Source organism: Salvia splendens, chromosome 12 (assembly GCF_004379255.2).
Source record: "Salvia splendens isolate huo1 chromosome 12, SspV2, whole genome shotgun sequence".
Classification (NCBI taxonomy): Eukaryota; Viridiplantae; Streptophyta; class Magnoliopsida; order Lamiales; family Lamiaceae; genus Salvia; species Salvia splendens.
Genome location: NC_056043.1, coordinates 25,166,412 through 25,190,519, shown reverse-complemented (window position 1 = coordinate 25,190,519; position 24,108 = coordinate 25,166,412). Strand labels below are relative to the sequence as shown.

The following is a 24,108-nucleotide window of genomic DNA, read 5'->3' as shown; positions in this document are numbered from 1 at the left end:
CTTCAGCTCCCACTGGCTAGTGCACCAGTCAATAACCCCCGGCGGTTACAGTCAAACCATCATAGCACACATAATGGCTATTGACTCCATCAATGCCCTGCAGGTGGACTTGGCCTATAAATAGGCATGCATCCTCTGCATTCTAGAGAGAACACTACACAAGCATTTTTGCATACTCCCTCTCTGCATAACTTCCCGTCGAAGCTCTGCCCCCGTCTCACTCCCGTTCGCCGGAGCTCTGTTGCTAGCGGTGCTACTACTCCAGAGACGAAGCCGTTTTATCTTTGGGGACGACACGCCAAACCGAGAGCACTAACGGGGCGTATCTCGTCTTGCGGAAAGAGGACTCCTCGACTCGGCTTACCGCTTTCCACAACATATTTCCGTGTAATTGTTCAGTTGTTTAACGTGTAATTTTCATTGTTTTCTTTTCCTTGTAATTTTCGCCCGGCAAGACTTATATCTCACCTTTATCAACACAAACTAATCTAAATTAGGATTGAGTATCCGTAATTATAGTAATAATAATGAAAGTTAGAGTCCATCAACCTTATTCTTTCAAATTGCCTGAATTAACTCTCCAAATCATTTTAAGTAATCAATATAACGTTGAAACCTCTGCAGCCCCACCAAAATCGAAAATTAAGATATTAAACCACGAATGGTTTATTATTTAACTATAGGATGCTTAAGCAAATTAATTAAGGTCGGGTAGAATTAGACATTTACATTTCCAAATGCAAATATCAACTCATATATTGTAGGTTGTTGTTTGGACAATGTATTAATTCTGCATTTACTTAATCATATGTTCACCGCCCAAATTTATAACTCTCAAGTATCAAGACATCAAACTAATTGATCATTAGAGCATCCACTATATGTGAAAGGGGGCGGACGGCTCGGAGGGGGCGACGAGGGGGCGATCTATAGTGGCTGGAACGTCCGCCCCGGGGCGGACGATTCAGAGTGGGGCGGACGAGGTAGCGGCGGGAAGGGGGCGAGGACGGGGCGGTGGGGGATAGGCGCACCGGTCTATAGTGGGGCGACGGCTGGTGTGCCTTAGCCCCCTCGAATTTTAAATTTTTTTCAGAATATTTCTCCTATAAATACCACTCCTCCACCATCCATTTTCACCATTTTTTATTTGTATTTTTTATAGGAGGAATCGGACTCCGCCACCGATTAAACGGTGGCTGTGTTTTTATTTGTATTTTTTTTGGACGTTCGTTGTATAATTTTACCTTTGCCAATACAATGAATATTCGGTCATTATTACCTCGTATTATTATTATTTCAATTCCACTGATTTAAAAACGAAATGAAAAAAATAAAATAAAAATTGGTTATAAAATTTCGGGACTATTGGAAGTGTCCACCTATAGTGGCGGAAACAAAAAATTGAGGCTGTGGACAAAAAATTGGAGCTGTGGACAAAAAAAGGGGCGGGGCTATTGGAGAAGGCCGCCTATAGTGGATGCTGTTAGCTTAATTTGGCAATTACTACATTTTCTGTCACTTTTAATAATTAAAAGTGGTAATCACCCGCTGGCATGTTGTGAAACCTCCTATTTTGTTTTGAGAAATGTCTTAGAGACATAATGGACGGTTAAAATTGGAGGAAATCGCGTATATAGGCCACTTGGCCTTTAAAATAACGCAAATGTACCCATTTTGTTATCAATTCCATTTATGGGAAAAACGCCGATGAAGTTGGCGTGTTTATAAGTAAAAACGCCATTGAGATTGGCGTGTCTTTACTGTAAAACGGCAACATAGTTGGCGTTTTACAATGTCACCGTATTCTGCTCGTATTTTTAACCAAAATACTTAAATTTGAACACGCCAATCTTGATGGCGTCTTTACTAAATAAAACGCCAAGTTCATTGGCGTGTTTAACGTTAAAAACGCCAACCTGATCGGCGTCTTTACTAAAAGACGCCAACACCATTGGCGTCTTTGTTCAGAAGCATATAATAGCAGCAGACAGTCGCGAAAAATTAACCTCACATACCCACTTCGCGATTTTCTCTAGCAGCGGCCAAATCCTTCGCAAATTCGTCCGTGTCTTTGTGATTTCGCCCTCCATTCATCAATCGGTGCTAGTTTTCCCCAAATTCGTCCAATTTATTCGGTTAGTATGCTTATCTTTTACATTATTAGAGTAATTGTTGGATACTTAGCTAGGGTTTGTAATGTGTTGCGATTTGAGTTGAAATATTGTGCATATGGATTATTTGTATGACGGTAGTGTTGATTATTATGTTGGATTGTTTGGGTTAAGTGAATTTGTGTATAAATTTGATTATAAACCAAAATCGTAGGGTTTGATAGCTTAAAAATTGGGCAAATTGATTTGGTTTATGTGGGTTTTGGTTAATGTCTTTTTTTAGTTTGAAATGTTAATTTTGTGTACATTGTTAGGTTGAAATTGAAATTGTTAGGTTGGTTAAACTAAAATTGGGTAAGTTGAATTGGTGGAAAATTGATGTATATTGTTTATTTGAACTGTTACTTTTGTGTAGGTGAATTGTGTTATGATGTGTAGGTGAATTGTGTTATGATGTTGAAGTTGTGTATTGTGAATTGTTTGATATAGGTGTTCCATTTTGTGATATTGTATTAAATTGTTTGTAATTATTGAATTTGTTTAGGTTTGTTTGTTGTTTAATTTGGAATATGAATGTTGTGTAGGTGATTTATGGCATCTTCTTCAACTTCTCGTCGTCAGCTCTTATGTGGTCCTGAGGATCCCTCCGTATTATATCTGCAGAGACAACACGTCTCTAATAACATATGGGCAGGAGTGCCATCGGAAGACGTACGGTGTAGAAGATACGAAGGAATCATATGGGATGTTCCCATAAATCCTCGTGTTTTGGCGGTTATAGATGAGATGGGGTTCGGCGGGATGTTGAGGTGTGGTCAACCGAAAGACATTAACCACCATCTTATCACCGCTTTGATTGAACGTTGGAGGCCAGAGACTCACACGTTTCACTTTCCAGTCGGTGAAGCGACTGTGAGCTTAGAGGACGTGGAGGTCTTATGGGGCCTCAAAACTGACGGTGAGCCTCTGACGGGTTACATCCCCAGTAAGGATGTCAACTATTGGAAGGATGTTTGTTTGGATTTTCTTGGCTTTATTCCAGATGCAGTTGATCTAAAAGAATTGAACTGGAAGCAGACAAGCTTATCAAATCAACTGCGGATTGAGTTGAGTGATGACCACGAGCAATACATGTACAATCAACGTGCTCGTGTGTATTGTCTGCTATTACTGGGTGGTCTACTGATCCCGAACGCTATCGGTAATAAAATTCCCTTCTTCTACCTTCAGTTTTTCATGGATATAGAACAATGTGCTAGCTATAGCTGGGGAGGTGCGACTCTTGCCTGCTTGTACCACAATCTATGTGAAGCTGCACTTGGTAAGAGGACCGATGTCGGGGGAGCTCTTACATTGTTACAGCTGTGGGCTTGGGAAAGAATCCCAATTATTAGACCGCAGATGCTGAACCCCGCGCCCGTAGACTACTTACCATGTGCAGTCGCGTAAGTTGTCCACTAATTACTCTTTTAAGCATAATTTTTATTGATTTTTGTGTTGTTCGCTCATAATTTAATTTTTGTAGATGGACTGGTCGGGCCTCTTATGTAAAAGCACCGGGGCATTGCATTGAAACTTTCAGAGATCAGTTCTCAACAATGCATGCCAATCAGGTAATTTACGTAAACTAAATTGTTGCTAGTGTGTTGTTTTGATTGAACTTGTTTTGACTAAATAAGTTTCATATCTAGTTTATTTGGAGGCCGTATGAATCGCGAAATCTGCCGGATGTTTGTGTTGCCGGTCGTCCTATATGGACGTCGATGACAACACTAATCTGCTGGAATATGGTTGAGCCACACATGCCACAGCGGGTGTTGCGACAATTTGGGATTGTCCAACCTTATATCCCGATTGTCGACCGGTTCCACGGATCTGATTTTACGAAACAGGATCGACGTGGCAAAGCAGGTCGGAACTGGGTTCAGTGGCACGCCAATCATATACAAGATTGGCATAATAGGCACGACACGGTGTATGTTGATTTGGAGTACTCAATGGTGCCTGTTGCTACTGATGAGTACATGGATTGGTTTCGCCGGATAACCGTGGTGTACCTAACAAAACCTGGGGTGCATTCTCATGAGGGCTTCCATGAAACGGCGGCCTCTCATCACTACGCGGTAGATTTCAACAACTTTTCTTTGTTTAATTTCATAAGATGAAATGTAATTAACACTGAAAATTGTAGGTGGAGACCCTTCACAAAATACGCCACTTTCTTAGGGAGCAAGACATGTCAGGACGGCCGGATTTATTCACCATTTCGAGAATGGTTGAAGATGGCCTCCAGATATGTGGGGAAGCTGAGACGATGGACCACCGTCCTTCACAGCGCTCTGAGCTGGACCTTGACATGCCCGTGCGGCAAAAAGCGAAGCGGCGTGGAAAGAAGAAAGTTGGTGGAGAGTCGTCATCATCAAGGATGGATACTCAGTTGGTTGATGATTCTGATGACGATTTTGTGGCTCCACCTCCACCAAGATCTGCCGTGCGGGGTCGTCACTCAGTCAGCCACACGGGTGGTACAGGAGAAGATTTCGGTCTCATCGATCAACAATCTCCACCTCGGTCTTCTGCGAGAGACGACATTGATTTAGAGAATGTCGTCGTTGAAGATACTCCTCCGTCTAGAATCCCTAAGACCAGCATCGGGAAGGGAATCCGTAGTCTGTTTATGCATAAAAGGCGAGACGAGTGAACGTTGCCCGGACTTTTTACATTGATTTGAACGCTTTATATAAGTAATTTGATATATTGTATTGATATTGGTGTTTTTTCATTCATTTGGCGTATGTATATTAGTAATTTGATAAATCCGCTTTTTTATACGTGTGCATGTTGATAATTTGAACTCGTATAAGTTGGATTGGTACATTTTTTTGAAACACGCCACTCACGATGGCGTTTTTAACTTGAAACATTTTTCCAATCTTTTGCCACGCCAAGGCTGAGCTTCTGAACAAACACGCCAAGCTTACTAGGCGTCTTTTAAAACACGCCAACGACGATGGCGTTTTACCTATAAAACGCCATATTCAGTGGCGTTTTTTTAAACACGCCACTCAAGATGGCGTGTCTAAGTCCGAAATTTTTTTTGCAATTTTCTGCCACACCGAGGCTGAGTTTCTGAACAAACACGCCAAGCTTAGTAGGCGTTTTTTAAAACACGCCAACGACGATGGCGTTTTACCTATAAAACGCCATCGTCAGTGGCGTTTTTTTAAACACGCCACTCAAGATGGCGTGTCTAAGTCCGAAATTTTTTTTGCAATTTTCTGCCACACCGAGGTTGAGGTTCTGAACAAACACGCCAATCGGCGTTGGCGTCTTTAAAACACGCCAACGAAATAGGCGTTTCTAGATAAAAACGCCAACTTAGATGGCGTTTTTAACACAAACCCGCCAACTTAGATGGCGTTTTTATGAAAAACGCCATCTTGAGTGGCGTTTTTAAAAAACTAAATTTTACGTTTTGCATATTCTATGACTTGCCAAAATATTAGTAAAACAGAACAATGTTCTATTCAATAAATAACTACGACGCCGCCAAAATATAAGTAAAACAGAACAAACAGAACAATGTTCAATTCAGCTAAATAGTTGTTACACATTCAGTTGTCTCGCCTTCTCCGGGTAAAGAAGCTATGGATACCCTTCCCGATTCTGGCGGTGGAGAGTCTAGACGGAGGAGTATCTTGCACAACGACATTCTCTAAATCCACCCCGAAATAATCGTCTCGCACAGAAGACTTAGGTGGAGAATGTGGAATATCACTGAGACCGATGTCTTCGCCTGTACCACCAGTGTGGCTGACAGAATGCCGACCTCGAACTACAGATCTTGGTGGAGGTGGAGGCATAACATCATGATCGGCATCATCAGTGTGGCTGATAGAATGACGACCTCGAACTGCAGATCTTGATGGAGGTGGAGGCATAAAATCGTCATCGGCATCATCTACCAACTGAGTATCCATCCTTGAAGAAGCATTCGGGCAGTTGCGTCTGTCGTGCCCTGGTTGACGGCAATGTTTACATCGGCGTCGGGCGCGTGGCTGGTCAGCTTCACGGACATCCATCTGATTAGGAATCCTAGTAGTACGATATCGACCTCGACTTTTAGGCATTAACTGGGCTCGTGAACATTGCAAAGTCCATTCAGGCACAGCCCAATAATCTTGGTGTCTGATTGGATTGAACACCGTAGAATACTGGTGTACCCAAACACTTGTGCGGTATACGTTATCAACAAGCGACAGCATGGGCTCGTTTCTAAACCGCGCAACTGCCGCTGCATGTGAACATGGAAGCCTCCACATCTGCCACTTTTGACATTTGCAGTTCGACTCCAAGTACTTTACCTTCCACTTATTACCGCCCTTTCCACCAATTCGACGCTTTGTTCGAACCACGTAAAGCCCTGCAATTGTGTTTGGGACTCTCACATTATGTAATTGACCTTTTACATCATTTTGCACACCTTTGCATGGGCCCACGGGGTAAGTGGTGTGGCACACTGTGTTGATGCAATTGACCGCTCATTAAACCATTCTATTGTCCTCCAAAATATCAGATCAATGCAAGCTTTAATTGGGAGTTGTCTTGCGCCTCTCAACACATTGTTGTAAGATTCAACCATATTAGTGGTCATCTCACCCCATCTTTTGTGTTTGTCATACGCCAAACTCCATTTTTCTAACTCCACGGCATCAAGGTACTGCACAGCCTCGTTGTTGATGGTTCGAAGTAAACGACGTCTGATCTTAAACTTGCGTTTCTTTGTAGCAATACCAATTTTCCAAACAAGTTTTTTTACCATGATGCCTTTGTGATTCTACAAAACATTTTTTCTAACATGTACCAAGCAAAATCTGTGATGCCCCACATTGGGTTCTTCTTTCCATATGGGAGAATTCATTGCATCTATGATTCCCACATGCCTATCAGATATTACACATATTTCATGCTTGGCTACGTGAATTCTAATACGTTCCATAAACCAATTCCAACTTTGTATGGTTTCCTCATCAACAATGGCATATGCAATAGGCAAACATTTCTTATTAGCATCAAATCCAACGGCAATAAGAATTTTACCTCGATATCGTCCACGTAGATGAGTTCCATCAACGGTTAAAACTGGTTTGCATAGTTGAAAAGCCTCCACAGCTGGACCAAAAGCCCAAAATACGTACTTGAAAACCTTGTTCATACCGTTGCTTAATCTTTCATCATGTAACCATTCGACAATTGTGCCAGGATTTTGTCTTTGCAACTCATTCAAATAACCTGGTAAAACTTTGAAATTCCACGCCCACGAACCATACACAAGCTCAATAGCTGTCCTCCGAGCATACCATGCTTTCTTGTAACTAACTTTCACATGAAATCTATTTTCAATATCCGCGACAATTGCTTTTACCTTGTAGCAAGGATCGTTTTCTATCTGATGTCGAACACTCAACGCTATCATACCCGACGAAAGATTAACGTGCCCATTATAATTACGATCCCCCATGCAAGTATGAGCAGTGCTAAACACTCTAATTTGCCAGTGTTCATCATGCTTCCTCAATGTTGCTCGGCACTCCCACAAACATGGCGGTAAGGACTTATCTTTCGGATTTCCTTGTGGCCACTTACAAACTGCATGCCATCTCTTTCCTTTACTTTCAACAACTGTATATTGTCGGATTTTTTCCAAATGCCAAAAAGTCACAGCTGACTTCAATTCCAATTTGGTTTTAAATTTAGTATGCAAACCGACATTGCTCGGATCTTTTTCACTCCAATAATGCACATTGAGATCATCAGACTCAAAGTTTTTTGGATCAAAACTATCATATGGACCTGGTAAGGTGCGAAAATAGTTCATACCAGGCTGTGGGAACTGTGGAACTACTCTTTCTCGTACTGCTCTTCCTCCAATTGATGTTTCGCCAACCACTGTTTCTCCAACCGGAATGGATGTACTTGGAGCAACAAATTGGTCCTCATCCGACGAAGCACCATCTGAATCTGTACTATCCGGATCGACATCTTCAGAATCATAAGGTGATTGTGGATCAAGAAAGTCGGCTTTATCAAGACCAATTATGTCCTCAACCACAGCTGGGTTGTCACTGTCCCCTAAATGCACGCCTCCAATATCAAAATCTTGTGTTGTATCGAAGCATGGTTCTTGGCCTCTCGTAGACGTACCAACATCAAAATCTTGTGTTGCAGCGAAATATGGTTCTCGGCCTCTCGTAGACGTACCAACATCATTACTCATGAGATGATGACTATGTTGTTGAGTAATTGACGAATACTCAACATACAATTCAATTTGACCTCCTGTAGTCATACTCTCACTAAACATTAGTGGCATGTATACTTCTTCTAGTAAAATACCTATATACGTGATTGAAGATCCATAGAATATATGACGTTTCCATACTATTTGAAGTTTGTTTTCAAATATGTTTATCCCCATTCTTTCACAAATTGTTTCCACAAGCTTTTCGTAGGAAATACTTTCATCCAACATAATCAATCCTTTTGCAAAAGGAGGATCATATGAAATAACTGTTCCGGGAATTATATTTCCACCCAATATAAATGGACACACCACGTCATACTATCTGCATTAATGTCAAACACAAATATTGGTCAAAAATATTTCTTTACAGTACACTACAATATATACTATCATAACAACCTATCAAATATGGGTAAAAAATTAGATATACTACAACATATAATACCATAACAATTGGTCAAAATATTTCTATTAATTACAATACAATTTATAATACTATAACAATCCATCAAATAATTATTTAAATTACACTACAATATATACTATCATAATAATCCATCAAATATTGGTAGACTAATGTTTGGAAGAATGAGTTAAAAATTAGATATACTAACCGATTGCGAGTACTAATATTTGGAAGAAATGAGCGAAAATAGAAATCTACACGCTTCAATCCACCACCGGGTTAACCCGACCAAGGCAAGCGTTTTCGCGTTTTTCAGCTTTGGGAAGGTTTTTCGCGTTTTGGGGAGGGAGGAAATGTGATTAGGGTCTGCGATTTTGGGGGAGATCTGAGATATATGGTTCAACCGAAAAAAGCCGATCAAGTTGGCGTTTTTTACGTTAAACACGCCAATGACCTTGGCGTTTTATTTAGTAAAGACGCCATCAAGATTTGCGTGTTCAAATTTAAGTATTTTGGTTAAAAATACGAGCAAGATACGGTGGCATTGTAAAACGCCAACTATGTTGGCGTTTTTGCGTATAGACACGCCAATCTCACTGGCGTTTTTACTTATAAACACGCCAACTTCATCGGCGTTTTTCCCATAAATGGAATTGATAACAAAATGGGTACATTTGCGTTATTTTAAAGGCAAAATCGCTTATAAACGCGTTTTTCTCGTTAAAATTGTCATTTTAGATTGTTTTATATTTTTATTTGACTAAAGTCCCAAAATGGTCCTTAACATATTGCGATTTTTTTATTTTGGTCCAAAATATTATCTTTTGAATTATTTGGTCCCTCACATTTGAAAACGGGTCACATTTAGTCATTTTTGGACGGTTCCGTCAAATTTTTTACGGTTTTAATTATCGGGTCACAAATCCGTCACTAACACAAACCAAGCTCAACACCGCCCCTTTATGCCCTTTCAAGCAGCAAGCAACGAAGAAATCCATCTCTTCATCGTCGCCGCCGCCGTCTCTCCTCTCCCATACCAGAATCACTCCGCCCCCGCCGCCGGAGGCCAACCCTGCCCCATCCGGCGTGTAGTCCGTAGATCTGAACGGTGTAAATTTTCAGGTTATGTCAATTATAATTTTCCAGTCCATATCTGGAGATATTTGCTTGATGAAATTAGTGTTCTCCATCCTTGGTGGGTATTTTTGTTCGTCTGTGCTTTAATTACACTTCTGTGTGGCTATCTTTATTTTTTATCCAGAGAACTTGAAAAGGAAATACAAAAAGAAAATAGAGAACTAAAGTTTTTGATGTTGGACATAAGAATACTTTGAAATGCGACTTAGGTTCAATTAACCAGTAGGTATGTGAACATAAATCCTGAATCAGCTATATCATTTCACAAAGGGTTGATGCAGTTAAATTATGTTTACAATAATGATTTTGTAGAAATATTTTGTGCAATGTAATATCTTTTCATCATTTTCTTTGTATGTCTGAGTTCAGTGATATGCATGAACACATACTTAATATGGATGCTCAAAAGGCCATGGCTCCAAGATTGCTTTATTGCTTTTTTGCTTGCATGATTCATTTGTAAGGAAGTGAACAAACTGCGGGTGTTTAGGTTGATGCTTTTTTTTGGGGTAGTATTCTTTGATGTGTGGATAGCAGGACAAGTATTTTAAGTGGGCCAAATTAGTGAAAATATGAGAATCAACCCATTTCTGCAGAAACCTCATTAGTTCATATCCATTGTTCAGGAACAGCATCTCCAGACATCATTGGGGAGATGTCGAAATTACAGTGTACTATGTTACTTCCAGATCCTCCCCCCAAATTCCAAGAATGATGGTTTCATATTTGATTTAGCAGAGTATTAATGGTTTGGTTTACTGTTACAGTGGTGATGAAATCAGAAGGGTTCAAGTACTTGGAACAGAGCTGCCCCTCACTGTTGTCGAGGTTGCTGGAAACAACGGCGTTGGCAGACGAGAAGCCAAATCTCATATCAGGTAAGAAAAGGATGGGGCGGGGTTGGCCTCTGGCGGCGGCGGCGGAGTGATTCTGGTTTGGGAGAGGAGAGACGACGGCGGCGACGATGAAGAGATGGATTTCTTCGTTGCTTGCTTCTTGAAAGGGCATAAAAGGGGTGGTGTTGAGCTTGGTTTGTGTTAGTGACGGATTTGTGATCCGATAATTAAAACCGTCAAATATTTGACGGAACCGTCCAAAAAGGATTCAAAAGATAATGTTTTGGACCAAAATAAAAAAATCGGAATATATTAAGGACCATTTTTGGACTTTAGTCTTTTTATTTAAATAAATGTTTTATACATATACCATACTACCCTTGTGCGTATAAAAACATTTATTTATATTTTAGAATTACTTGTTTAGGAACAGGGACGGACATAGCTTAGGCCAAGTCACCGCTTCATCGGGGGCTTGGCCGATGCCATCCTCCTAGATTCGTTTATAGTATTTCTATTTTCTATGCATTTTTACAGTGATGGACTGAGCTGCTGGAGAAAGAAGATGCTTGAAAAGGAGAGCGGAGTGTAAACTGTAAAGATATGATTATGCCTTGGGAACATATATCATGATTATCTATTTCTTATTTCGTGTGATTAGGAAAATAACAAATTTTAAAATTCGATACAGTTCCTCCTCTTATTTACCTCAGTAAATTTAGGCAGCAATATGGGAGGAGTATTTGGTTTCATTTAAGCACCAAATTTTCAATTAGTTGAATAAAATTCAATGTATTTATATGAATATATTTTCAATCCCAAGCATAATTTTAGTGGTTGAAAAATGAGTAATAAATAAAAAAAAAATTCCTACTTGAGTGTGTTTTAAGTCAGTAATACGGCGTCGTAATGGGATAGCATCCGATGCTCTGATTTCGGGATAGCAGAGGATCTTACCTCATTAATAGTTGATATTCTTTTCTTATTTTGTGAGTTTATTAGTTTAGGAATATATTAATATTGATTCACCTATCTTTAAAAATGTTTAAGGAACTAAATACTTTAAAATTTTACTATTATTTTTTATATGTATAATAATATATTGTATAAATCAATTTATTTATATTTATTTTGTCTATGATTATTCGTCTCATATTTCATTTTCAGTCTGTCTGCCAATATATATTCATTTACCTTTTATTAATTTGATAAATAGACCTCACATTCTACTAACTTTTTTATACTCCCTCCGTCCCAAGGTAGTTGAGGCATTTCTTTTGGGCACGGGATTTAAGAAATTGATTTGTTAAAGGTTAAAGTGGAGAGAGGAAAGTAAGAGAAGGAATAAAAATTTTACCAAAAAAGGAAATGACTCAACTACCTTGGGACAAACTAAAAAGGAATACGACTCAACTACCTTGGGACGGAGGGAGTATTACATTTCTAATATTCAAAACGAGCCAAAGTGGGACAAGTAATAGCTGATAGATGAAGTACGATATTTATATTAAATTAATATTTTAGTAGCTCAATTTGCAGACTCTTAGGTTATCCAAGTCACTATCTATGTGTATACTAATATTTTCTTTGGATTCTCAAATCGAAAATCCTAGATACATTGACCACTAGTAATATTAGAGAAGACTAGTCGCTACCAGAGATTCTAGGAGCACCGCGCGTCCTACCGTATTTGTTGTTAAATTTCAGCATCGGCTCATTTCAATTCCTAGTCCCGTCCCTGCTTAGAAAAGTTGTGTGCATTTATATGGATGGCTTGATTTAAGCAAATATGTACTCTAATCATCTCACCACAATCTCCAATCTCTCTACCTAATTGGCTGCATCATTATATTGGCTTTAATTATATACTCCACTATTTTGTTTAGGAAGTGTACATAAATTTCAAAATTTTAAATATTCTGATGCTAAATTTTTGAATTATTCTTTCTAACTTCAATCATGAATTTTTTTTAAAAAAATTTAATCTAATATAGTGAATTTAAACTTTATTTTAAATAATACATTATGCGATTACATTTTTTAAATTCTAAACGTATAGGTACTTAATAGATTTAATACTCAATCTTAATTTTATTATTACAAAACATTATTGAATCTAGAATTTATATTTATAAAATTAATAAATCAATTTAATTGCTTGAGTTCTTATAGTATCAAAATAAAGATTCGAAATTTATACATGCTTTATTTTATTAATGGACAAAATGTTAGGGAACAACGATTTAAATTTGTATACTAGAATTAAATTGTTAATGGTGTCAAAATAATGTGTTTTAGCTATAGATATTTATTCGTCATGTTTCACAATTAAGAAATTTCATTTTTTATAAGAGTGTAATTTGATATGAGTTGACTTTTGATAATAATATGATTGATGTATATTTAGATAAAAGATACTAGTAATTTGATATGAATTGTCTTTCCTTTTATGATTAATTAATATATATATTTATTTATCAATTACTATTTAATTCAAAATAAGGGTATATTAGTCCATATAATAATTTGGCTTATAGCAATTTGACATACGGGTAGTATGGCTTAGAGACATTATGTCTCTAAATCATCACTCTTTTGATTTTTAGTGACTACACCTTTTAATATTATATATTTCTCTCGACATTATCATAAAATTAATGTATGCAACTAGAATACCTACCATAATACATGTTGCAAGTTTGATTGAATGTATAAAAGAGAGGAGACATACCATACCAACTAGTCATTGATGGTATATGTTCATGTATCATGTTGATGATGCTAGGAAACATATATTTTGATTCGAACCAATGCATAACTATTTATATTTTGACGACATAAAGAAATCATACACGACAAACTCAATTTAAAATGAATTATTGGTATTCGATTTTAAAATTCTTATTGTTTATTTAGATGATAAAGAAATTCAAAATTATATCACAACATTCATATCGTTTATTCATAATTATTATCACAACATTCATATCATTCCCTAGTGTATATGCTGAACTACTTTCTAGTGTCAAATTGTCGAACCAACAGGAGTTCATTAGTAGTAGATAACACGGAGTTCGTTTCAAAATTATTTTAATTCATTTTTTCTAAAAAAAAACTAAAACAATCACAAAATAAAAATAGTATAAAATGAATTAAAAATGAATTCCGTATTACTATCTAAAAATGTTCTAATTGAACTAAAACAAAGGTTTCAATTGCTAGAAATTAGTCTACATTGATCGTATTCCTCGTTCCCTATATTCAAATCATAGTACTTACTAGTCTTGTACCAGAGTATCCATTTATATAATTAAATCAAGGAGTATTTATTTCTCACACCAAAGTTTCCTATTTTCCTATTTTAAATGGAATTCATTCAATACTTTTTCTTATATTACGTCAAATGCATGTTATCAATTTTTTATATGCATCAGCACGAGATTTCAGATTGAAATAGTCTCATATTACTGTCAAATTATATCAAGAATATATATGAAATGAGTAGTGATCTATGGTAAATGTCCCTTAACCAAATAACTAGAGAACAAATCATAGCCACAAGATTAAAAAAATCAAGGGCTTGTATTAATTTTCGAATTTAATGAGATATTAGTTCCCTCAATCACAAATTTACCCCACAATAACAAGGCGGGGGTATAATGGTCATTGCAAAGCTCTAACTGAAAAAATGGCGACGGCGATCGGATGGTACGGACCTCTGATTGATCTCAACAAAGCATCTTCTTATGTTGGGGATTATGTACAACTCGTAGTCTTCGTTCACCAATTCATCCCTATACCGGTATTTTTCAGGGTAATGGATATGTTTTGCGTTTTCTACTGCTTAATTAAATCATGGAGTAGTAGTTTATTCGTCCGTGTTGAGGGATTTCGCCGATCGCAGTATAAAATTGGTGGAAATGGAGGAGGGGTGGTGAGGATGGACGTTCTGGTGGGGGATGAAACGAGGTCGTATTTCCCGGTGACCATTTGGCAGAAGCATATGGGGTCCCTAATTTCAGTTGGGCGTGTTTTTCTGCTGCGAAGTAATGCTGCTTCTTTTAGTAATGATTACTCGTTTTCTGGTGCATTGGTTTTATTGCTTTCTGATTGTGAATTTATCATGATCTTTGTCAAAATTGGGATGATTGTAGGATATAATTAATCCATGGATCGTTACTGTGATACGATAGTTGGGGAAATTTGTGATCTAAATGTTTTTCTAAGAGTGATGCGTTTTGTAAACAAGAGTGAAGTAAGATCGTGCTAAGAGTGATGTGTTTTGTAAACAAGAGTGAAGTAAGATCGTGCTAAGAGTGATGTGCTTTGTAAACAAGAGTGAAGTAAGATCGTGCTAAGAGTGATGTGCTTTGTAAACAAGAGTGAAGTAAGATCGTGCTAAGAGTGATGTGCTTTGTAAACAAGAGTGAAGTAAGATCGTGCTAAGAGTGATGTGCTTTGTAAACAAGAGTGAAGTAAGATCGTGCTAAGAGTGATGTGCTTTGTAAACAAGAGTGAAGTAAGAACGTGCTAAGAGTGATGTGCTTTGTAAACAAGGGTGAAGTAAGATCGTGCTAAGAGTGATGTGTTTTGTAAACAAGAGTGAAGTAAAACCATGCTAAGAGTGATGTGTTTTGTAAACAAGAGTGAAGTAAAATCATGCTAAAAGTGATGAGGTAATTTTATTTTGCTAGGTAAAATCTAAAATAGCTAGGTTTTCAAAACAATGAAATTTTGCTAGCAGCAATTACAACATTCTATGATATGACACATACATTACAACTATTATCGAAAGCAATATTTCAAAAGTTTAATACTCCACTATTAAAATAAAAATACAAGGTTCAAAATCCTCACAAAATCCTAGAACTTTCCTATAGATTTATGTGTATCCACTCCACCACCATGTAGAGAGAGAGCATAGATGTTGCCCAGAGCAGAAGGTCGGATTTACCCACGGTCATTCTCTCCCCATTCTACCCCTCAATCTTCTTTTCTGAGGATTTACATAACCGTACATGCATTTGGATTCTCGTCGCTAAACACATTCATCTCTTGCACATCAAATCTTTGCTGCTCGTAGTTTTGCTGTGGGTAGTAATAGTACATCTCATTCTTCCTCACCTCCATTTTCAGATCCTCCACTTCTTCCGTCTTTGCCGCCTCCTTGCCGCTGTTTTCCTTACCGTCCCCCTCCGCTTTCTTAGATTTTGCTTCCTCAGCTTTCTTCTATTCCTTCGCTTTCTCCTCCTCTTTCTTCCCCGCTTCGACCTTTACGATCGTCGCGAGCTTTCCGGTTTTCTTGTACACGTAATCGGCAAGAGCTGTGGGCTCCACCACTCCTTTCACGCTTACCTCTGACCTCGCGAGGTTTGCCTCTGCACTTTCAATCCTTACCAGCAGTATTAGCACGAATATACTGGAAAACCCTTTCTCTTCAGGCGGGATATGCTGGGCTCTTCTTTTCCATAATGTAATTTCCAAAAATACCCTTGACCTATTTTGTATTATTAAAATAAATAATATTTGTTGAATTAAGATGTGTGGCTGAGATTTGTTCTCTAGTTATACACTTAAGATTAGTTATATCTTGATCACTAACCTATATCAAATATTTGAAATATATACAAGACTAATTAATTAAAGTAATCTGCAATAAAATAAAACTATCAATTTTATCAAATTGGAAGTCCGAAGTATTATAACTTTTCATGAACGAAAAAACATAGACACGAGTCTTCTTACTATTCGAGTGAGATCCGTCCGGTATTTTTTGAGAAATTTCGGAATAAGGGTTTAAATTCACTGACCTTTCGTAATTTGGGATGGAGGCATGCGTATTCTTCGTAATAAGGGATTTATGATATTTTAGCTTATTTATGTGCTTTTTTAATATTATTTCCCTCTAACCATTTATCAATCGTCTAAATTACCCCTTTCAAATTTTTACCAAAATTCTATAAAAAATATAGATCCAACCGTTTCTAAATAGGATTTGTCCAACTTTTTTTTTTCTTCTTTTCCATATATTAACGTGAACAATTATCACTAAATTGGCTTTCTTGGAGTCAACTTCTTAGATTTTCGCACATATTTTTACTGTATTTCTTCTAGGTTTATGCTTTCCGCTACCTCTATGCTGCAATTTACTTGGCATAAATTTTTTATACTAATGAGAAAGAGATTAAGCATTTCCTCTAGTAAGTCTTCACATTCCTTCATATCCTGAAGATGACCACGCTCAGTAGCCTCCTTAATCATCTCGTTCCATTTCTGGTCAGTCATGTTGAAAAATGGATCAGACGACCTTTTCTCCATCACATAATCCCTGGCATTGCATAGATCTTCAATTTCATCATCAGCTTCGAGAGCATCCTCCAAATCTGATTCAAAATCTTCATTTTTAGGTAAAAATTTGAAGGGGATAATTTAGACAATTGATAAATAGTTAGAGGGAAATAATATTTAAAAAGCACATAAATAAGCTAAAATATCATAAATCCCTTATTACGAAAAATACGCATTCCTCGATCCCAAATTATGAAAGGTCAGCAAATTGAATCCCTAATTACGAAAGGTCAGCCAATTTAAACCCTTATTCCGAAATTTCTCGTATTTTTTCAATGAGAAGAAATTTATGAATTATTTGTATTTGCATAATTTTTAAAAAATGTGCTCAAACAAAATAATAAAATATAATGAATTATATATTTTTACCATAATCACTCCATCCTTATCCAAGATATTGGGAAAAAGCTAGATTTAATTAATATAATTATATGTATAAGTAATAAGGTATATTTAAAAAATAGGATAAATTTAATTAAAAATAGAATATAGAGTAAAATACTACTTCAATCCTACTGCTATTATGATAATGCTATAATATCAAAAAATTATTTTCGTAAATTTTTTTATCCAACTAGTTCATCAAATGACAAGTCCATGCCTAAATCTTTCTAATACTATTATTCATATACTGATTGTAATATTTCACCAAATGAAACTACGATTCTTACAAAAGTGAAATCGAAATTATCAAGCCATAAATCTATAATACTCTACTTCATTCCATCATAAGCGACTCGTATTTTTTTATGATACGTCCCACTTATTCTGTATCACTTTTTTGATAAAATACAACATGATTACTTTCTTCTACTTTATTCACTCTACCGTTCATACTTCTACTTTATTCTATTTATATTTAACTTTCATACTTCTACTTTATTCTATTTCTATTTCTATTTAACTTTCTAAACATCAATGTCTTGCTTATGGCCGATCGAAGGTTGTATAATTTTTTCAAACACTAAAAGTTTAATACTACTACTATAGTGTGATAAATCAAAAAAGGTTGAAGCGTATTATAGTAGTAGTATGATAGAGACGTATAAAAGGGCATCGATAATTAGGAAATGTTTAGTGAAGGAAGGTGGTATTAATAGCCGAACATGGTTACAAAAATGTGGCACTCTGCGAAGAAGCACCACATGCTTGAGACGCAAGGTTACTTCTCTGCAGCTGACTCACCGCTTACATCACGTGCATACCCAATCCACCCCCCCACCCCCAACTATATAACAGCCCCTCCACCGCCTCATTTCCACATTCTCTCTCTCTCTCTCTCTCTCTCTGATTAATTTCACACTCAGCTGTCTACATTATATTTCTATCATTATACCAACAACAATGGGTGGTTGTATATCGTCGGACTCCGATGACTCTATCCATCAGAAGCCGTGCGCCACGGTGATCTCTGTTTCCGGAGAACTGCGCCGGTATCCGCTCCCGGTCACGGTCTCGCAGGTGATCCAGTTCGAGATGCCGTCGCCGGACTCCGTCTTCCTCTGCAACTCCGACCGTTTGTATTTCGACGATTACGTGCCGCGCCTCGATGCGGCGGAGGCGCTGGAGCCGGACCAGATCTACTTCGTGCTGCCGGCGTCGAGGCTCCAGAGCCGCCTCGCCGCCTCCGACATGGCGGCGCTGGCCGTCAAGGCGAGCGTCGCGTTCAACGATTTCAACCCGCGGCGGGGCCGGAAGTCTCGGATCTCGCCGGTTTTGGCGGCGGAGGAGGATCCGCAGTCGATTCATCAGATCAAAATCAACGGCGATTCGTACGTTCAGGTTAAAAACGGAAGGAAGTCTTCGTTGGGCGGCGTTCCGAGATCCGGCTCCGTGAGGAAGATGCACATGCGACGAGCGAAATTGGCAGTTCGATCCTTCAGATTAAGGCTCAGCACGATTAACGAAGGCTCCGTGCTCCTCAATTGATTGAGTTTGCAAACCATTTGTGGAGGTTGTGGATTCATTCTTCCACTCAGCTGTAAATAATTTTGAGTCCATTTTCTGAAGCGGTCGATCCTCATTTGGAATCGGAAATTCCAGGAATCTAGAGAGTTTTTATTAGTTTTTTTTTGTTCATAGATCGAAATCAAATTGGGGAATTGGAGTTGAAGATGAAAACAGAGGTTGAAAATGCATATTGATTAGCAGTTTAGAAACAAAATCAACATGTATTGATACGTTTGTAGTCTCACCGTGTCTGTGTATTAAATAATACGCGCGCTCATGTTCATAGCATTATCATATAAACAAATGATCATTGTCAATATATTGTGCCTATCTCTTTTACATAAAGTAAATGTTTCCTCTGTATTATCTATTCTACATAAAAAAAAACTGATTTTAAAATAACATACTATGCGGACATTGAAATGGGGTATAACTAAAATTATCAATAGCTTTCAGTAAAATGAGGATTAGTGTCTTCGACGTGAAATTCTAATATTCACATTGCAACTGAGATTGCACAATATAAATAGCTTAATGTAAGGGGAAAAAAATCTAAAATTGGGTGGTGGAGTATGCTTCAAAACTTACTATTTTTAACGCGAATACATTGTGTGACAATTCCTAAATAATTATAAGCTTATTTGAACGCGAATATATTGTGTGATACTATTTCCTAAATATATACTACTATTTTTTAATTCATATACAATAGTGTTCGGTATACTTAGATAAAATAGCAACAGCAAGATATAATTTAGGATTAAGTGCACTACTATTCCATATCAAGAATATTATCGTAGGGAGAGAACGATCAAGACAGGTCCGCATGCTACTCTTTCAATTTGACATGTTGACTCGTGTGAAACTGAAAATTAATTATTTTCATTTAATTTTGTAAAACAAGTTATTAGGGCATCCGCAATGGGCGGCCGATGGCACGCCCGATGGCGTGCATCGTCCGCACCCATTGCGGGTGCGCGCCATAGGGCGCGGATGATAGTCGCGCCCTATACTTCGGTCGCGGAGGATAGCGCGGACGATGTCCATTGTCCGCGCCATTGTCCGCCCCATTGTGGAGGTCGCGGACGATCAACCGCGGACGATGACACGCGGTTTCATTTTTTTATAAATACCGTTCATTTGTAACATTTCATTTCACTCGATTTCATTTTCGAAACTTACATTTACATAATTACTACGAAATGGATTCAAGCCCCAATAGTCCTACGTTTAGCGCAGGGGCGCATTGGCCGGGTACAGAACCCGGCGATTATCGTTCGTTCGACACCAACACCCATTACGATCCTGATTTCTGTACGGAATCGTATGGGTTGTCTGACATGGAGCCGTCTCGGCACCGCCCAACTGCAGCGGCCGATCCCGACCCCGCCGCGACCGCTTCCGCCCCAGCCAGAAAGAAGCGGAACCGGCAGCGGGTGCAGAAGTTGCCGCCTCCCGGTGATTGCAATGAGTACGCCCCCGGCCGTACGAACCACAACGACGACGAAACTCTCACCTTGGCTCGGTGTTGGGTAGATATATCGAAAGATCCGATATTCGCGAACAACCAGCGACAGATCGCGTACTGGGAACGCATCGCGGACCTCTACAATTCGGTCAAGCCGCCGACCGCGTACAAGCGCAAGCGTGAGCAACTCCGCAAGCACTGGGATCAAGTCAAGAAGCAAGTGAACTTGTACGCGGCAGAGTTCGAGAAGTTCACGCGGTCACAGGGGAGCGGCGAGAGCTTGAGCGACGTGCGCGCTAAAGCGCTGTTGTCATACCGGTCGATGTACGGCGACTTCAAGCACGAGGCCATCTGGACGCTCTTGAGGGACAAGCAGAAGTTCCAATGTGGAATTCTGCACACTGGTGCGCCGAAGAGGACGAAGACCACTGAAGCTGGTGATTACACGAGCAGCGGCAGCGGCAACCACCCGGTTGACCTCAACCGGACGTACGTGGATGAAGGGTGTTCCGGCACACCGGTGTCCTTCCGGCGTCAAGGCTGCGAAGGCCAAGGGGAAGGCGACCGCGACCTCAACATCGACCGCTGCAACCAAGCTCCGGTCCCGGTAGAGCTCCCGACCCAGACGGCCACCGCGTTTGAGTCGTTAGCAACAGCGTCGATGGCAAGGACGATGTTGCAGACGCACAGGGCCCTCAAGAAGTGTACCGACCCCGACGAAGCCGAATATCTCCGGGCGTTACTCGATGAGCTGCGTCGGAAGTTGGGAATTGGTCCGACTTAGTTTTTTTTTTTATTAGTTCAATGATGTAACTTTTTTTTTATTAAAACTTCGCCGTTTGTTATTTAGACCGTTTTTTATTTACTCGTTACTTGTTATTTGAAAACAGTTAAATTAATTAAACAAAATAATAAAATGATGATGTGGCGCGCCATAGGGCGCCCCATTGCTAATGCTCTTAGTATTAAAATCCCCAGCCGGTTTTTCTAAGTTATACTTATACTCCCCTTAAATAGCTTGATTGCAAAATAATGTTGTACTTTTTATCGTTAGTTTTGTAAGTTTGCTCCTATAAAATTAACAGAGTTGGAATGCAAATTTTACACTTCTGAATGAAGGTTGGGTCGGCCATCCGCAACACTCTCTTAACCGTCTCATCTCTTAACTATTCATGGGCACCATTGTATTTTTCACTCCATCTCTTAACTAAGAGACAGAACCTGCAACCCTCCATCTCTTATCCGTCTCTTAATCATCTCATCCCTTAATTATTCATTCAATTTCATTTTTTATTTTTATTTCCAACAAATTCAATTAATAAAAACACACTTCATTAAATAAAATAAAATTACAACTTAAAATTCTAAAAAAAATTAAAAACCACATTAATAAAATCCTAAAAAAATTTAAAATACATAATTTAAATAAAAAAATACATATTTTTTTATGGTGGATTAATTTGTGGGAATGATTTGATATTTATAGAAGTGATTGTGGAGGCTTAAAAAATAAAAAAATTTAAAAATTTGCAAAAAACGGCTAGTATATTTTTTGGAATTTTTTAATTTTTGAATTTTTCCTGAATTAAAAAAAAAATATTTTTTCGGATAAAAACGACGGTCATTCGCGGGCCGGCGAGTGGGCGTCACGGACGAACCCGAACTCGCCACGTCGCCAACGCGCGTGGCGAGACGTCTCGCGAGCCGTCCCTCCGGGACGAGCGTCTCTCCGAGACGGGATGAAGACGGAAGGCTGCAAAGCCGTCTCTTATCCGTCTCGTCTCTCCGGGACTAAATAAGAGACGGATGAGAGAGCGTTGCTGATGCTCTAAAACACATATAGTGACAGGTTAAAAAAAGATGGAGATCCAATTACGTGGAGGCTGACGTTGTTATCCAAGTCAATTGACCATGTAGTCTCCATTTGAATTTAAATTTGGTCATATATCCGGAAAAGTAGCATTATTAAAATTTGATACATGCTACGATTTTTCAATACGTGTGTACTACTAAAGCATTTGAATATCGATTTCCAAATATAATTGGCCGCATTATTATAATAAGTATGTACTTATGTAAACAAATACTACTGCTAGTAGTATGTTATTAGTGGGAGACAAAAGTACAAAATTAAAGTTTAAAAACCAGCTGAGAAAATATTGGGCAATACCAACTAATCAATCATTTTGCAAGAGAGGGCACCCATTTATATTTAATTGTAAGGACTAATGGCATCAAAGCAAGTTGGCTACTCATTTGATGTTGTAGTCTATAATATTTCAAGGGAGTTTGTGGTTAAAACAACCATAAATTAGATTTCATTCATCTTTACCAACACAAATTCTAGGAAATATGTGTATAAGTATATTGTAGGTAGTTCAGAGCATCTCCAATGGCGGCGAGCAGGCCGGCTAGCCGATTTCCGATGCTCGCCGGTCCGCTCGCTGAACCATTGGAACTGGCGAGCGCCATTTCGGCGAAAAAATCGGCGAGCTCTGGCCGATTCGCGAGCGCTCGCCGGTCTGCTCGCCGCCATTGCAGGCTGAGGACCGGCGAGCAATCGGCAAGCGAATTTAATGTTTTTTTTTAAATTTTTGAAACACTATATATACGCGATTTGCACGTCATTTTCATTCGCACCACTTGTTTTAACGAGTACCCTCTCTATCTTAATTTCTGTACAAGATCAACAACGAGAAATGAGCAACGTTGGTAGTAGTAGTGGTGGTGGTAGTGGTGGGGATGATGAGGAGTACGATCATCGAATGAGCGAAGCGTTAGAGGCCTATACGAACCGTGAGATTGATCGGCTGCTGCAGAGGGCCTTGCAGCTGGCGGTACCTCGACCTCGACCACGACCAGTTGTCCACCGCCGAACAGTGATTGAACGTGATCACGTAGCTGCACATCGGCGCCTATACGCAGACTACTTCGCACAGGAGCTGCGGTTCAACGACAACCATTTCAGGCGCCGTTTTAGGATGAGCAGAGCCTGTTTATGCATATTGTTAACCCCTTGGAGCAGCGATATCTGTATTTCCGCTTCAGGCACGATGCGACTGGCATACCCGGTCACACACCTATTCAAAAGTGCACTGCGGCAATCAGACAGTTGGCCTACGGAGGCGCGGGAGACATGTGGGACGAGTACCTCCACATCGGTGAGTCGACTGCCCTTGAATGTATGAAGTATTTATGTCAGGGCGTGATTGAAATTTTCCGTGATCAGTACCTTCGAAGCCCTACTCGCGAAGACTGTCAGTATCTGATGCAGATGCACGGGGAGAAGCATGGGTTCCTGGGTATGTTATGCAGCATAGATTGTATGCATTGGGAGTGGAAGAACTGTCCCGCTGCCTGGAAGAGGTTCTACACGACCGGCTACAAGGGAAAGAATCACACGATGATCCTGGAGGCCGTTGCTGACTACCGGCTATGGATTTGGCATGCGTATTTTGGGATAGCCGGGTCAAACAACGACCTCAACGTACTCAACTCGTCGCCCCTTTTCAACGAGCAGTGCCAGGGCGTCGGTCCGACTATCAGTT

At 39.1% G+C, this 24,108-nt stretch overlaps 2 protein-coding genes across 2 annotated transcripts; both read left to right on the top strand.

Annotated features, from left to right (window-relative positions):
* The first annotated feature begins 1,821 nt into the window (after window positions 1–1,821).
* LOC121757763 (serine/threonine-protein phosphatase 7 long form homolog) lies at window positions 1,822–11,386 on the top strand. The gene is made up of 7 exons (XM_042153256.1): window positions 1,822–2,135; window positions 2,696–3,556; window positions 3,637–3,724; window positions 3,803–4,234; window positions 4,303–4,799; window positions 10,726–10,836; window positions 11,332–11,386. The coding sequence occupies exons 2-7, from the start codon at window positions 2,703–2,705 to the stop codon at window positions 11,384–11,386; spliced, it is 2,037 nt and encodes a 678-aa protein (XP_042009190.1). The 5' UTR covers window positions 1,822–2,135; window positions 2,696–2,702.
* A 7,100-nt stretch (window positions 11,387–18,486) lies between these two features.
* Window positions 18,487–19,071, top strand: LOC121757762. The gene has a single exon (XM_042153255.1). The coding sequence runs from the start codon at window positions 18,487–18,489 to the stop codon at window positions 19,069–19,071; it is 585 nt and encodes a 194-aa protein (XP_042009189.1).
* The last annotated feature ends 5,037 nt before the right edge of the window (window positions 19,072–24,108 follow it).